This window comes from Schistocerca piceifrons, chromosome X, assembly GCF_021461385.2.
Source record: "Schistocerca piceifrons isolate TAMUIC-IGC-003096 chromosome X, iqSchPice1.1, whole genome shotgun sequence".
NCBI classification, from domain to species: Eukaryota; Metazoa; Arthropoda; class Insecta; order Orthoptera; family Acrididae; genus Schistocerca; species Schistocerca piceifrons.
Window position 1 is genome coordinate 197,690,173 of NC_060149.1, and position 16,285 is coordinate 197,706,457.

The 16,285-nt window shown below is 38.3% G+C and overlaps 1 protein-coding gene across 3 annotated transcripts in view; it reads left to right on the top strand.

Moving 5' to 3' along the window:
• LOC124721563 (mitochondrial glutamate carrier 1-like) overlaps window positions 1-16,285 on the top strand; it is a 185,925-nt gene that overhangs the window by 91,324 nt on the left and 78,316 nt on the right. For all 3 annotated transcript variants that reach the window (XM_047246599.1, XM_047246600.1, XM_047246601.1), the window contains exons 3-4: window positions 13,898-14,032; window positions 14,331-14,386. In XM_047246599.1, the coding sequence (XP_047102555.1) occupies window positions 13,898-14,032; window positions 14,331-14,386 (191 nt within the window). The remainder of the gene's footprint in view (window positions 1-13,897; window positions 14,033-14,330; window positions 14,387-16,285) is intronic.

Genomic DNA, 16,285 nt, shown 5'->3' on the forward strand with positions numbered 1-16,285 from the left:
GTGAACGACCAAGGACGAAGTGCTCGTATTAAAAAGGGTGTAAGACAAGGATGTATTCTTTCGCCCCTACTGTTCAATTTGTACATCGAGGAAGCAATGAGGGAAATAAAATAAAGGTTCAGAAGTGGAATTAAAATTCAAGGTGAAAGGATATCAATGGTACGATTCGCTGATGACATTGCTATCCTGAGTGAAAACGAAGAAGAATTAAATGATCTGCTGAACGGAATGAACAGTCCAATGAGTACAGAGTATGGATTGAGAGTAAATCGAAGAAAGACGAAGGTAATGAGAAATGGTAGAAATGAGAAAAGCGAGAAACTTATCAGGATCGCTGGTCACAAAGTAGATGAAGTTCAGGAATTCTGCTACCTGGGTAGTAAACTAACGAGTGACGGACGGAGCAAGGACATCAAAAGCAGAGTAGCAATGGCAAAAAGGGGCATTCCTGGCCAAGATAAGTCTACTAATATCAAATATCGACCTTAATTTGAGGAAGAAATTTCTGAGAATGTACGTCTGGCGTACAGCATTGTATCGTAGTGAAACATGGACTGTGGGAAAACTGGAACAGAAGAGAATCGAGGCATTTGAGATATGGTGCCACAGACGAATGTTGAAAATTAAGTGAACTGAGAGGGTAAGGAATGAGGTTCTGTGGTGAATCGGAAAGGAATATGTGGAAAACACTGGTAAGGGGAAGGGACAGGATGATAAGACATCTGTTAAGACATGGGTACAACAGGGAGCTGATGCCTTCGAAATGACAACTTTACTTACATATTGATTTGATGTTTTATGTGAACTGCGAACCACGGTGCGATTTGGCATGTTACACTTAAAAAAGAATTACTGGAGGTGAAAGAAGCTGCAAGCGACACAATAAAATTCAAAGACTGAATCCCGGACCGTTCGATTTTTTACGCAATCATTTAGGACCAGAATTCTACGGCAAACCGGGCCTTACTACTCCCGTGGGGATAGCAGTCGTCTGCCCCTGTTCTATCCACGTAGAATGCGTCGTTGCAGGGGAGATCATCTGTAAAAAAAAAAAAAAAAAAAAAAAAAAAAAAAACCAAACCTATTGTGGAGTTATCTGTGATGGATATTAACTATAAACTGATTTTCTTCGATATTAAGAAAATAAAAACGCAGACGTGTGAACACGAATAAATATAACATGAAAAATCAGTGGAGGGGAAGGATTCGTGTTTAAACTTACACAATGTTTGCAATGAAAAAGACTGCTGTCCAGAAACGACAGAGTCGAAAGGTATAAGCGAAAGTCTATTAAAGTTCCGCCTTTGCCTCCTACAGCATTCCAACTAAGGGCACGAACTTCCGAACCCCGATCAGGACGTACAGAATTCACGCTGAACTCCCCCAATCCGTTCAAATAATTTCTCCTCTTCCTGGACTAGTAATGGCGCGCATAACTAAGTATTCGAGACCGAAAAGCCAAAGTCTGGGGTACAATAATAATGGATTCCGTTTATCATTGCATCAGTATTACATTGAAAATATGCGCACAGTAGCGCAAATATCGACGGTATGTAGTTTGTATCTTCTTGGCCATCAAACCTGTTAGTCATTTACGGTAATTGCTGTTAACAGTAATGCCCACTTAACTCTTCGATATTGAGCTTGCATTCAGTACTATTCAATTCTGTCTGTGGTCCGTGTTAGTTGTGCGTTAAGAGTGATACACAGCGGTACGTATAGGTTTACTGATCAATAAGTGGCCCATGTGCACCTCGTATATGGGTTCACTAAATGAAATGAGAGGGACACGAAGTAGTTATGCTTAGCTTTCACCACAGCGACGGCAACCACAACACAGTACTTTCGCATTTGTGCAGGGTTGTTGCGTTACTTTGAGTTTTGCGGTGCACGTTTTGGTGACTGCATTTGAGCTCTTCCGTATTTTCAAGGTCTTTACACAGAAGCGGAGGTAATCTGTGTAACAAACCGAATATATCATACTAAGATCATTGCGCTGCAACGAACCAATGGAGATGAGTGCCTTTTACCAAAATAATCAGAAAATATCCGTCTACAACCGCCAAAGTTCGGTTTCACTCTGTAGAAACAGTTATTTTTTTTCCTTCGCTCCATATGTGAACAAAATATTACGTAGAATCCTTAGCGCTGGTGCGAATTACTAGAGAATGGCGTAAGGATGTAGACGCAGAATGGTCTGCACCTTAAGATATTTGTCCGTGAGATGAATCCTCTGAGGATGAGCGCTCTGTTTGTAATTGTAGAAAGGAATAATCGCATTTTGCATCTGTATTGGGATGTGCATAAGCATTAAGGATGTAAACTCCACACATCTGCGGGCGCTAATTTCAAACTGCATTTCTAAGACCAGCGCAGGTTATTCGAAGATGGTCTGTGTCTAGATGCGCACATTACGCCATGATGTCACCCTTCCGGTGTCTGCACCTGGGGCTGGCTAAAGTTGCGTTGAGGGGGCTCTGTTACGGTATCAGTAGTTTTATTCATCCGTGGCTCGCTTTTAAAAGGATGCCAGTATTCGACATGTTGCGATATTACAGTTTAAGTACGAAAAAAATCATATACAGTCGTTTACGTACTTACATGTCTAGTTTCACAAGGATGTAACAAGTAGTCTGCCCTGGTCTTTAGTGTAGGGACCAACCCATCGCATTCGGGAGGACGACGGTTCAGTCCCGCGTCCGGCCATCCTGATTTAGGCTTTCCGTGATTTCCCTAAATCGCTCCAGGCAAATGCCTGGATGGTTCCTTTGAAAGGGCACGGGCGACCTCCTTCCCCGTCCATCCCTAAACCGATGACCTCGCAGTTTGGTCTCTTCACCCAAAACAACCCAACCCATCATTTGCTTGAAGTAATATTCGGAAACGACGGAAAACGTAAATCAGGATCGCCGGATGGGAATTAGAGCCTCCGTCGTCCCGAACCCAAGGCCAGTCCGTTTAAAACGGCTCAACCACATTCGGTTTGACCCTACTTTATAGTACTGTTGTGTGTATACATTATTTCAAAGAAGTTAGTTCATAATATTGAAAGCTAGCCACAGCCCCCCCCCCCCCTCTCTCTCTCTCTCTCTCTCTCTCTCTCTCTCTCTCTCTCTCTCTCTCTCTCTCTCTCTCTCTCGCTTGTGTGTTTCCAGTTCTTCTTTTCATCTAAGGTAATACCTTGAGACACGTCGGTTCACACAAAGACGATGTTTTTAGTCCAAAATTCGGCAGTTGGTGTCATGTGTGATCTTAATTCAAGAAGCACACCTTGGGCTCATATGAGTTGGAAATTCTTACACTGACATTGATTTAGTAGTTACTTAATTGACAACGGCATTTGTTTGTATGTTTACTGTCGTGTACTGCCGCTACATGTTCTACTACAGTTGAGCTCAACTGCTGTAAAAGTATGGAAATTTCGCCAATAGTTAGCGCTTAGGTGGTAGTTTACTTCTGTGCCAGTTCAGATACAACCCTGTTATCGGTATTTCACCGAACTGTTCCATTGGGCCGACCTGGTTGGCCGAGCGGTTCTAGGCGCTACAGTCTGGAACCGCGCGACCGCTACGGTCGCAGGTTCGAATCCTGCCTCGGGCATGGATGTGTGTGATGTCCTTAGGTTAGTTAGGTTTAGGTAGTTCTAAGTTCTAGGGGACTGATGACCTTAGAAGTTAAGTCGCATAGTGCTCAGAGCCATGTTGGTTTTTTTTTTCCATTGGCTTTATGTCCAAATGATTTCGTTTATACGCGCCATGTAACTTGGCAATCTTCACAGGGATATCTGTAGTGGGGAGGTATCGGTAGAAGTCTTTAGGAAAAGTCCCGCGGTCTAGGGCGCCTTGCCACGGTTCGTCGTCGTCGTCCCCCTCCCCGCCCCCGCCCCGCCCCTCCCCGTCGTCGGAGGCCCGAGTCCTCCCTCGGGCATGGGTGAGTGTGTTGTCCTTAGCGTAAATTAGTTTTAGTTAGGTTAAGTAGTGTGTAAGCCTAGGAACCGATGACCTTTTGCAGTTTGGTCCCATAGGAATTTACCACAAATTTGATAGCGCCTTAGTTCCTCTGGGCGGTCAGCTGCTATTCGCCCGTACAAATCTCCGCAGCCGTTGGCCACCCCTGTTATTTATGGCCGTGGTGCACCACAGTTGCACATTACCTGTTTTGCATAGCGTCATTTTTCCTTGCACGGTTTACTTTAACCAAAGCGGCAAGAGAACAATTTACATACTTAGCCGTTTCGGAAATTCTTATAACCTTGGCCCGAAAACCAATGATCAAGCCCTTTTGGGCGTCAGATAAATCGCTCCGTTTTCGCATTACGACAATGACTATACTATCCTCCAGCCCCGCCCTCTCACCCAAAACGCTGTATATACCCTTCACTGCTAGTGCTGCCACCTGTCATCTGTGAGTGTTGATTGCACATCGACGTCGTACATCAATGGCGCTCACATTGTTGTGATTGGACCGCTTACATTGTAGTCTGTCACATTGTAGTGTGCGTACTGTGAGACCTTCGGTACACACACCATCAGATTATTTGACTTGTCGCTCTAACGAAGTAGGCGAGTGTCAGCAGTATGTCTCGTGGTCTTATTGCGGCGTGTTTATCTTCTGCCGTTAGGTCAGACGATAGAAATGCCACTTGCACGCTTAGAGTAGGAGATTGACGGTGACCAACTTTAAACAGATCTTAATTAATTTTCACACACATTTATTAAAATAATAAAAATCATAGACATTACGTAACTTGGTACTGGATGCTGTTTACAATTGACAATCTGAAGTTCCTTTGGTCTTGGTGCGTTAATATTATTCTCACATATCTCCGATACTTGACAAAGTGTCTATACATTTCTCTTCATGGCTATGCCAGGAATATGGTAATCTTAATAGGCGCAGACTGAAACTTAACTACAGACTAATGCAGACTGACTAATCGGAGGTCTGTACACTCGTTATAATACCCCGAGCGTTCAGGTATCACTGCGCGAGTGTGATCAGCGAAGAGAAAAGGTTCTACGTTAGCAGCAATCTCATTGACTGCGTTACATATTAATACGCGGATCGGCGGAAGCACAATTTGGCGCCATCTCGTAGTGCGGAGACGGACGATCGCTGCGCCTGCGCTGTTGTGCTTAGCGGGGCGCGCTCTATTGGGAAAGTTGTGTACGCGCTGACTACGCGGAACTATGTACGCAACACACACCAAAAAAATCACAACAATGATATTATTAATGGTAAACTGTACCCCCTTGACATCCAACTAAAAGCTACGCACTTCATGATCATGCAGTGAAAATGTCAGATAAAACGTTGGGCTCAGGCAGCTATTGTGCCGCAGAGGCATTAACGGCCAGTTACGGGCATAAACATCTTTCGTTAACTCACAGAGCAGACAAAAGCATGTGATCGTGGGAGACCCTCATTGAAGATGGTTGTGACGAAAAATAAGAGGCGACAACAACTGCACAAGTCACTGAAAATGTGAAAGTCGCCCTCGCGAAACCTGTTGGCACCAAAAAGTCACGAAAGGAGCTCCATACGCAGGTAATTGCAAGGAGAGCTGGAATTCCAAAACCACTAGTCAGCAATTCAAATACCTGTAACAGGAAAATGTTGTGTAGAAGCCATAAAATGTGGATTATGGATCAATGGAAAATCAATGAAAAAATTTGGTCAGATGAGTCTCATTTCGGACTGTTTCCAACTTGTGCCAGAGTTTACGTCCCAAGACTAAAACACGGTGAGGATTCGGTGATGCACGAGTAGTCATATTGTGGTATTCCATATGGCCCATGGCTATTCTGCAAGGCCACATTACTGCCAAGGGTTATGAGACCACTTTGGCTGACCAGGTCCACCCCATGGTACAATGTTTATTCCCCAATTGTGATGTTGTATTCCAAGGCTACATGGCCCCCATTCACACAGCTTGCATCATCTAGGAATGGTTTTGTGAGCGTGAGGCTGAATTGTTTCATCTCCCAGGGCGACCACAGTCACCAGATCTCAGTGTTATTTAGCCTCTGTGGTCAACTCTGGAGAGAAGGGTGCGTGATCACTATCCACCTTGATCATCGTTACCTGAATTTGCCATTATTTTCCATAAGGAATGGTACATGTAAGATTACCTTGAAAACCATATGGGACCTGTGTTTATCCATTCCGAGTCGTCAGGAAGCCGTTTCGAATGCTAACGGTTTTCCTATCCCGTATTGGTGTGGTAATGTATTGGCTTTTGGTGTTGCATAATTTAGTCCACCTCTGTGTATTACTAAGAGACTAGCCAGTACTCTGGTATCAGTTGCAGGTTCGCTATGTAAAGGCTTAAAAGGACGGGGCAGGGGGAACTGCATTTTCAATGTTTCGTGTAATTATTGACCAAATCTAAAAATTTTAAATGCTGTCATGTACTCATTAAGAGGTATAGTCTTTCGTTAAAAGTTTAACATGGTAATACAAGTATTAAAGTTACGAACTGTGTGTTTATCGTGAGGCAGCATAACTAATGGCTAGCAAATGCCCTAACTTGACTCATCCAGTGTATGAGAATTACAATATTTAGTGTCATCCAATACACTTTAAACATAATTTCAAACATTTATGGAACCTTTTTTTGTTGACAGTCTCCCACAAGATGATGAAAGGGGAAAAGTTTATCAGTTACTACATTTTCACTGTTAATGCATTAAAAATTGTCAAGACATGACACACCAATTTATTACTACTTTGGTACTAACTCTATTCACATTACACTGTACAAACAGCATCAGTATATATCAGTGGATGTACCTGCAAAATTGTCATTGTCAACACATAGTTCAGGAGGAAGGATGTCATAAACATTGAGATGCATGAAAAACTTGCTTTCACTTAAATGTCAAACCTTTTTAAAAAATTTTCTTGCTTAAATGCATAATTTAAAATATGGAACTCATTTGTAACGTAATCACATTTGTAATTTTGTATTTGTGGTTCACTCATGTCATAACATACACTTTATGGATCATCTGAACATACTGAACAAGAGACATGCCAATTTTTGCCTTTTGATATACATAGTTGTATAAAACTGTTTTTATCAGAACATATTTATGTTGAACACACTAATATTGTCAAATTGTTTTTCTTGTGATGTACCAGTACTTCATGTCCAAATTTTCCAGAGAGCTATTTTATGCATGCAGTATTACACACAACACTATATTAAATAGTTGCCTGGTTCAAGTGATCATCTCATCATTCATAAATTCCTCGGTTGAGTAGTAGCATTTTTCCACCAGGTGATCATGTAGTTTTCACTTCAGTGACCCTATCTCCATGCTCAGTACATCTATATTCCTTTGAGTATATTGTAGACTTTCATTCCCATGTACAGCACGTAAAATTCTATTAACAGACACTGTTGGTAGAGTTTTCAGTGATATTTTGGTTACATGAAACTCTTCCTGTTTGTCGGATAAGACTTGAGCCACTGCAGAGCATTTTGTCTAATGCCGTATCTGTCTGGTGTATGAAGCAGCATGGAGTGATTCCTTGACTTGAATGGTTTCGTAAGGTTCCAGGAGATACCTGCCACTTCATTGCTTTTTGTCCAGTAATGAGCTGGTGGGTTTTTTAAGAGTAACATCGTGTTTCAAGATAAAATTTTTTTATCTGGACTGCAGCCCCTTTTTTGGGGGGGGTGGGGATTTTATTAAATATTAGCAGGGGGTCAGTATTCTGAGCCAGGCCAAACAGATATGCACTGTTTTGGTAAGTAATCACATCTACATTAGATTTTGTTACATTTGTGAGAAATTTATTAAAGCACTGAGATATTTCAGCAGGGCTCAAAATAGTGTTGTTTTAATTGTTGAAATTTCCTTGTGGTTTACTGTTGTACCTAATTCAGATTTAATAACAGACTATGCTGCCATAGACTTATTCTTATATCCTAAACTGAACTTATCATTTGACATTCTTTTGGCAGTTTTAACAACACTTTTAAATACAACTTTAAAAACCCTGACTTAACTCTGTGTGACTTTACATTCTGTTTCACCTCTTTATGTAGCTGTCATTTTATCACACTACATGTTTTAAGCCTAGTGTAATCCAGTTTCTTATTTTTGATGTTTCAGTGCCAGATCATAGGTGGGAATGATTCATTGAATGCCTCATGAAAACTTCTTAGAAATTTATTGAAGTACTTGACACACTATTATCTGTGGGGCATTTTACTGTAGATATCTTGTCACACAACAGGTTCAAGTTATTTTTACAAAAGTTTATCATAAAACCTTTCCTAACATTGGGTTTATTTATTCTTGGCAGCTGAATAAACAACGCAGAATCGTCAGAAATTCTGAAGTCCAAACAGAAGTTGTTTTCTCTGGCAAATCGTATAATTTCTTAAGATATTGTCTGTGAAAGTACCTGAATGGTCATTTTCTCTAATGAATTCACAAAAAAATGAGTTTAAAAACAGAGTTCTGAATTAAGTCAATAAACTGGTTTGAGCTGTTTTATCACATCACATGTACATTAAAATCAGCAGCTATGATAATATTTTTCCTTCCTTTCTCTTTTAAGTGAGACACTGAATTTTGGACTAGAAAGTTTTCATTATTGTACCTCCTGCAATTCTGTAAGTTTGTATGATTGTTGTGTTCATCTGTTTTAGTTAAATACACTGGCTTTCAAAAAAGTTGTTTGAAGCTCTTTTATACATGGGAGTATGATTCTTCAAAGAATTGGAGTTTACTGGTTTAACACTAAGTGAGAATTTTCTCTTTCTCTACCTGTCCCTTACACACACACACACACACACACACACACACACACACACACACACACACACACACACACACACAGAGATATATATATATATATATATATATATATATATATATTTTGTGTGTGTCATCATTTTTATCTGTATTTGTCACATTCATTTGTCGCCTGAAGATGGCCTAAAGACTGAAACCTGTGTTGTGACCAAATGAATATAATTTTGCGGAACATTGGGAACTGTTTCATTGTTATTATCATCTTCTTTCCTTTCTCAGACCTTAGGTCTGGTTAAAAATGGAAAGTGACGCGGACCTTGATCAAGCGTCACTTCCTTTTAACTGTAAGGTATATATTACATTGTATTTAGGAACTTTCGGGTTATTGAACACGTATCAATAATTACGGATTTCTGTAGTTGTATATATACGTTTGGATGTAGCTGTATTGCGTTGATGTACTGGTGGATATTGTGTGGTATGACTCCTGTAGTTGATAGTATAATCGGTATAATGTCAACTTTATCCTGATGCCACATGTCCTTGACTTCCTCAGCCAGTTGGATGTATTTTTCAATTTTTTCTCCTGTTTTCTTCTGTATATTTGTTGTATTGGGTATGGATATTTCTTTCTGTATATTTGTTGTATTGGGTATGGATATTTCGATTAGTTGTGTTAATTTATTCTTTTTATTGGTGAGTATGATGTCAGGTTTGTTATGTGGTGTTGTTTTATCTGTTATAATGGTTCTGTTCCAGTATAATTTGTATTCATCATTCTCCAGTACATTTTGTGGTGCATACTTGTATGTGGGAACGTGTTGTTTTTATTATTTTATGTTGTATGGCAAGTTGTTGATGTATTATTTTTGCTACATTGTCAGGTCTTCCTGGGTATTCTGTATTTGCTAGTATTGTACATCGGCTTGTGATGTGATCTACTGTTTCTATTTGTTGTTTGCAAAGTCTGCATTTATCTGTTGTGGTATTGGGATCTTTAATAATATGCTTGCTGTAATATCTGGTGTTTATTGTTTGATCCTGTATTGCAATCATGAATCCTTCCATCGCACTGTATATATTGCCTTTTCTTAGCCATGTGTTGGATGCGTCTTGATCGATGTGTGGCTGTGTTAGATGATACGGGTGCTTGCCATGTACTGTTTTCTTTTTCCAATTTACTTTCTTCGAATCTGTTGCTGTTATGTGATCTAAAGGGTTGTAGAAGTGGTTATGAAATTGCAGTGGTGTAGCCGATGTATTTATATGAGTGATTGCTTTGTGTATTTTGCTAGTTTCTGCTCGTTCTATAAAGAATTTTCTTAAATTGTGTACCTGTCCATAATGTAGGTTTTTTTATGTCGATAAATCCCCTTCCTCCTTCCTTTCTGCTTAATGTGAATCTTTCTGTTGCTGAATGTATGTGATGTATTCTGTATTTGTGGCATTGTGATCGTGTACGTGTATTGAGTGCTTCTAGGTCTGTGTTACTCCATTTCACTACTCCAAATGAGTAGGTCAATATTGGTATAGCATAAGTATTTATAGCTTTTGTCTCGTTTCTTGCTGTCAATTCTGTTTTCAGTATTTTTGTTAGACTTTGTCTATATTTTTCATTTGGTTCTTCTTTAATATTTGTATTATCTATTCCTATTTTTTGTCTGTATCCTAGATATTTATAGGCATCTGTTTTTTCCATCGCTTTTATGGAGTCACTGTGGTTATCCAATATGTAATCTTCTTGTGTAGTGTGTTTTCCCTTGACTATGCTATTTTTCTTACATTTGTCTGTTCCAAAAGCCATATTTATATCATTGCTGAATACTTCTGTTATCTTTAGTAATTGGTTGAGTTGTTGATTGGTTGCTGCCAGTAGTTTTAGATCATCCATGTATAGCAAATTTGTGATTTTGTGTGGGTATGTACCAGTAATATTATATCCATAATTTGTATTATTTAGCATGTTGGATAGTGGGTTCAGAGCAAGACAGAACCAGAAAGGACTTAATGAGTCTGCTTGGTATATTCCACGCTTAATCTGTATTGGCTGTGATGTGATATTATTTGAATTTGTTTGGATATTAAGTGTGGTTTCCCAATTTTTCGTTACTATGTTTAGGAACTACATCAGTTTAGGATCTACTTTGTGTATTTCCAATATTTGTAGTAACCATGAGTGGGGTACACTATAAAAAGCTTTTTGGTAATCAATGTATGCGTAGTGTAGCGACCTTTGTTTAGTTTTAGCTTGATATGTCACCTCTGCATCTATTATCAGTTGCTCTTTACATCCTCGTGCTCCTTTGCAACAGCCTTTTTATTCTTCATTTATAATTTTGTTCTGTGTTGTATGTGTTATTAATTTCTGTGTAATAACTGAAGTTAATATTTTGTATATTGTTGGTAGGCATGTTATGGGGCGATATTTAGCTGGGTTCGCTGTGTCTGCTTGATCTTTAGGTTTCAGATATGTTATTCCGGGTGTAAGTGTATCAGGGAATGTGTATGGGTCTGCAATGTAACTGTTAAATAATTTAGTTAGATGTGTATGTGTTGAGGTGAACTTCTTTAACCAGAAATTTGCTATTTTATCATTTCCAGGGGCTTATTATTATTTTGTTGGGAAACCTTGTTGGAACTATTGTATTCCATAGTAGGCCTACGTGTTGATTTTATTTTCTCATTTGTAAATGCTAGGGCAATAGTTGTATGTGCTGATACTTTACTAAATGTAGGCAAATACCTGAAACTGGTTTTCATGCCCAATGCAAACTTTTATCAGAAGTGTAGATTAAGTAGTATAAGAAGGCTCTCTGCTGAAAAGCCTTTACATGATTATCCCACCAGATTGAGCTGCTGTTCTCAGTGAAATGAGGACTTGACATCTCAAAAACTCATTAATGTTTTCTGCATCATAAGCATTAAGAAACAGTTTCAGTTGACCCATTAGGAAGACCAATTGAAAAGTAATTTGTATTAACTTATATTGTGAATGATTAAAATGTAAAAAAATAAAATTACTGTGTTGGAGTGGAATGAGTTTGCCAAAGTCATCAATCTGCAATCATGAAAGTAACTTACTGACTGCTGTAGGGCAGATATGTTAAAAGGGCCAGTGTGATCATTCTATATGGTAAATGGATGTGGCATAGTCTCTATAGTAAAGTGTGAGTTGAAGTTAAGATGTCATTTTATATAGGTTGAAATAACCTGACCCTGTACTATTTTTCACAAAGCCGCTGTAGAATTACCACCTGATGTGGAGACTGGCAAATAGTCAAATAGGTGTGCTAGTGCTAAAGTACCCAGAGATGTGCGTGCTACTTGTGCATACATCTGTTGCTGATGACCCTAATGGTCTAATGGGATGTCATCTACCAGCATTGACCACAACCGAATTTTCTCTATTGGAGTATTGGAGAATCCTAGCTTTATAGATCCATGTATACGGGGGAATAAAAGTATTTAATACAACCCTCAAAGAAATTGAGCAGTGGCAATTAAATTTGGTGGTTGGGTTAGTCTGTCTCTGGATATTCACTCTTCTGTGTAGTACATTTATGCCAGTGATCCACAGCTTGGTAGACCTAGACTGTAGAAGTCTACCTTCCAGCTATTCAGAAAAAGTTTCACTTCGAAAATCATTCTGGAAAGGCCTTAAACTCAATAGTTTCTTCATCAGAAGAAAGAAGACATCACTAGTTGTGAATAAGCAGTATATGTGACTATATTCTGCTGTGCAGAATGAACTGAACTGGGACATTGTCACAGAAGACAAACACCCCTGTGGACAGCTTGCCACTATGCTTCATCCTGACACCCTCCAGTAACCTAATAAGGAGATTTCAGAAGTATGCTCCTGTGGTGATATGCTGTTTATGTGCATAATCGGTTAGCACCACACCGTGACAGTCCTAAGAAAACTCATATCACTTTTCCCAATGACTTTTGGGCCTCCACCTTATTTTTATTTTAAAAATACTGAATCCACATTTCCACTGCTTGCTGTGCTGCTTTACATCCAGCACTTGTCCTTAGTGATTAATTAGATAAAGAAGTCATCTTGACAGACTCGAAACATGTGCAACATTTCTGCTGCTTCCTCAGGTGGGTGATTGTGGCTCAGTGATTTCAATGTGTATCAGGACCACAGACATGTATCTGCAAACAAACAAAATTTTAATTGAATTACTGTGTTTTATTTTAGATGGCAACTAAAAACTTTGACTCCCCTTGAACACTTGCACCCATCACTTAACTTGTCCTGTATTTCACTACATCCATGTGCATAGAAAGACGAAAAGAGGACCAACAAAGCACTTCATTATACTAATCACCATATCAAGACTGCAGCATTTGTAGTAATATTTCATCCCTATTACTCTAAGCATCCCAAGATTTTACCGTATTGTAATTTTTGTTCTTGTTCATAATCCCACAGTTCACTTCATGTTACAGAGACAGTATTATAAAAAAATGTTTTCATGTGTAGTCCACTATTCATCAGTTGTACCAGGAAATTTTTCTTTATGCTTTAGTCTTTTGAATTAACAGACAATTGATTTTTGGGTGTAGTAGTTGTTACCCTTCTGAAATTATAAATTGTCTTCATAGGAAGAACAGCTGATAAATTTTGACCTTTATGAAGGCAGAAATTTCCAAACTATGGCCGAATTTAATTCTGTAGCTCACATCAAACCTGATTATTGATTTTATGCATTTCTTTAGAGGAATGCCGAGTAGGTATCAATATAATTTGTGAAAACTATGATAGTCACGGGTACAGCTTGTGTGATTTTGGTTGTAACAATTTCAGGCATTTTTTTTTTTTTTTATATAGGGTAACACAGTTTCCCCCAATGTGTTACAATGAACAAAATTTGGGTTATTTTGTATTACGCAATTTGGTTATCAATGCTGTGGTAATGGTTTTATATGACCTGTTATCAGATTATGTGGTGCAAGAACAAAATGCTGAATTCCAAAATCAGACAATGTTTGTTCAGATTTTGGCATAAAAACTATTATGTATTTTGTAGATTCCTCTAAATAATTTCTGGCAAATTACATGTAATTACACAGAGGGTGAAATTGTTCCTATTGACAGCTTTTCTTATTGTTTTCAGGTTGGTGCCAAAAATTGTAAATGGAGGAATTGCTGGAATAATTGGAGTTTCGTGTGTTTTTCCTCTTGATCTTGTCAAGACACGTCTGCAGAACCAGCAAATAGGTCCCAATGGAGAACGTCTATATAGTTCAATGTATGTAACTCTTACTATCTAATTACATTAAAAATGAGAAATTGATGAAATATTCACTGCATGCTGTAATTTACTGAACAATAATCACAGAAGTACAAATGTCTGTGCATGTTATATTCACCAACAGCTTCTCTTGCACAGTTATTTATAGTAATATGTACTACAGAGTGACATTGAATTTAGACAGTTTGTTTCATGTCAGGCCCGTATATGTGAATTCAGTAATGTGTGAAAACTAAACATGGTTAATAACAACTGTGTGTGTGCATGTCACATTTCATTGACATTGTTTTGACAGGTTGGATTGTTTCAAAAAGACGTACAAAGCAGAAGGTTACTTTGGCATGTACAGAGGTGAGTAGGAGTCAGTCATCAGTCACTGTGCTGTTATGTGGTTCTGCTTTTTTGCTTCTAGCTTAGAAACTTTAGGAAGCTCATATGTTTCTCTGTCTCCATGTTTGTGTTTCTGTAGAAGTGTCCTTGTCCTCGTCATTGTGGGCTGATTGCTATAACAAATAGTAGTAAAGTGTCTGCAGGTGGTGGTTTCATGACTGTAACGATATTTGATGAAGTAGTTCTTAATTTTTAGGTACATATCAGACCCTTATTTTCATGTGTTCCAGTAATTAAACATTCTGGAGTCAGTTAACAGACTTTGACAGATTTTCAGCAGTCCTCTGAACGAAGAACCAGTAATCAAAACACACTTTGTATGGAATGTTATTAGTGACGAGTAAAACCTAGATTAATATTTTTTTTTTTTTTTTTTTTTTATCAGTTTCCATACACTTCCAATGAAAACTGATGTTTATATATAGCAGTCGTACTCTTCTACATACGGATGTGACAAAATTTTAATTGAGGTTCCCTATTGTTTGCTGCTACAGCTCAGTGGGTATCATGAATTTCATCTTGTATTTATTTTTTACGGTAGCTGCTGTAATTTGCCAAGTTGGGTAGAATTTTGAAATTACCCAAAATCAAATAGTTCCGTCCTCACAAATGTAATTCTGCAACCCACTCAACCTACATAGTCGGTTCACAATCTTTACTTTTTAAATTGTGTCCTGGTCCCTAACTAAAGTACTTTCCTGAATGTCTTGTACTACACAGATCTCATGGGTGTTTATTCTAATTAATGCAGCATGATGTTTGATGTTTGTAGTTGGTATATTTCCAAGTTTACAGCACTACAGATCGTTTTATTTAATTGCTTAAGGTAGAATTGCTTATTGGAGTCCTTTTTAAATTTTAGAAAACTCTTGTTTAGTTGCCTATAATTTGCAGCAGCAGCAGCAGTAGTAGTAGTTGCTGTTGTAGCTCTATTGGTTGTGAAATTAGTGCCAGTTTTATTTGTTTTTGAATAGCTTGCAACACATTCCCCCTTCCTTTTTGTACTATCCTTGCAATTGCTGTAAACAATCATCATCATCAAGATTGTGTTGATTTCATTTTACTCCCTTCATAAGGAATTTAGCTGGGGTTGCCACTTGTTTCGCGAGACCGATATCAGTTTCCTCAAATTACTAGAGTATTTTGAAGATATACTACTGTACAATTGAAGAGAGACTACTATACAGATGGAAAGCTTTATCACAAACCATAGTTTGTTCAAAATTACTTTAGTATTGACAGTTTGGCAGGATCACATGGAGGTGCGGATCTGTGTTACCACATCCTGCATGGAACACTTGATGATCTATCAATCATTCACCTCCCCCAGACTTGCATACTATTCAATCCAGATATGGAACTGGGATCATTGTGTTCTGGAAGAGCTACTCTGTGTTTTCATTTTAGTTTTATTTATGGTAACAAATTATTCAGACCAAAGGCTTATGAAAATGAATTTCCTAATGCCTTTATTGAATTTTCAATATGCAGGAAACTTTCTATTATTAAAGTTATGTGAACACAATATGTCAACAAAATCTTAAGACTACATCATATTTTCATGTGCTTCAAACCAGAATTTAGCACAGTTTTCCAACACAAGATAGTTTCAGTTAAATGTGATGCACAATGTTCCCTTTGTGTGTCAAATACTATGCAGGTGCTCGTAAATTTCCTTAGGAGAAACAGATCATTAGGTTTATAATTAACCTGTTGTTAAGTTTTCTGATCAGCCTAGTTGTTTGTAACCTAACAATAAATAAGATTTTTGTGTGTTTATCATGGTGAGAAAACTTAGCTTAAATAGGTCAAGCAGTAGGAGGAGAAAGGACAAAAGCAATAAAAAAAGGATATTCATTG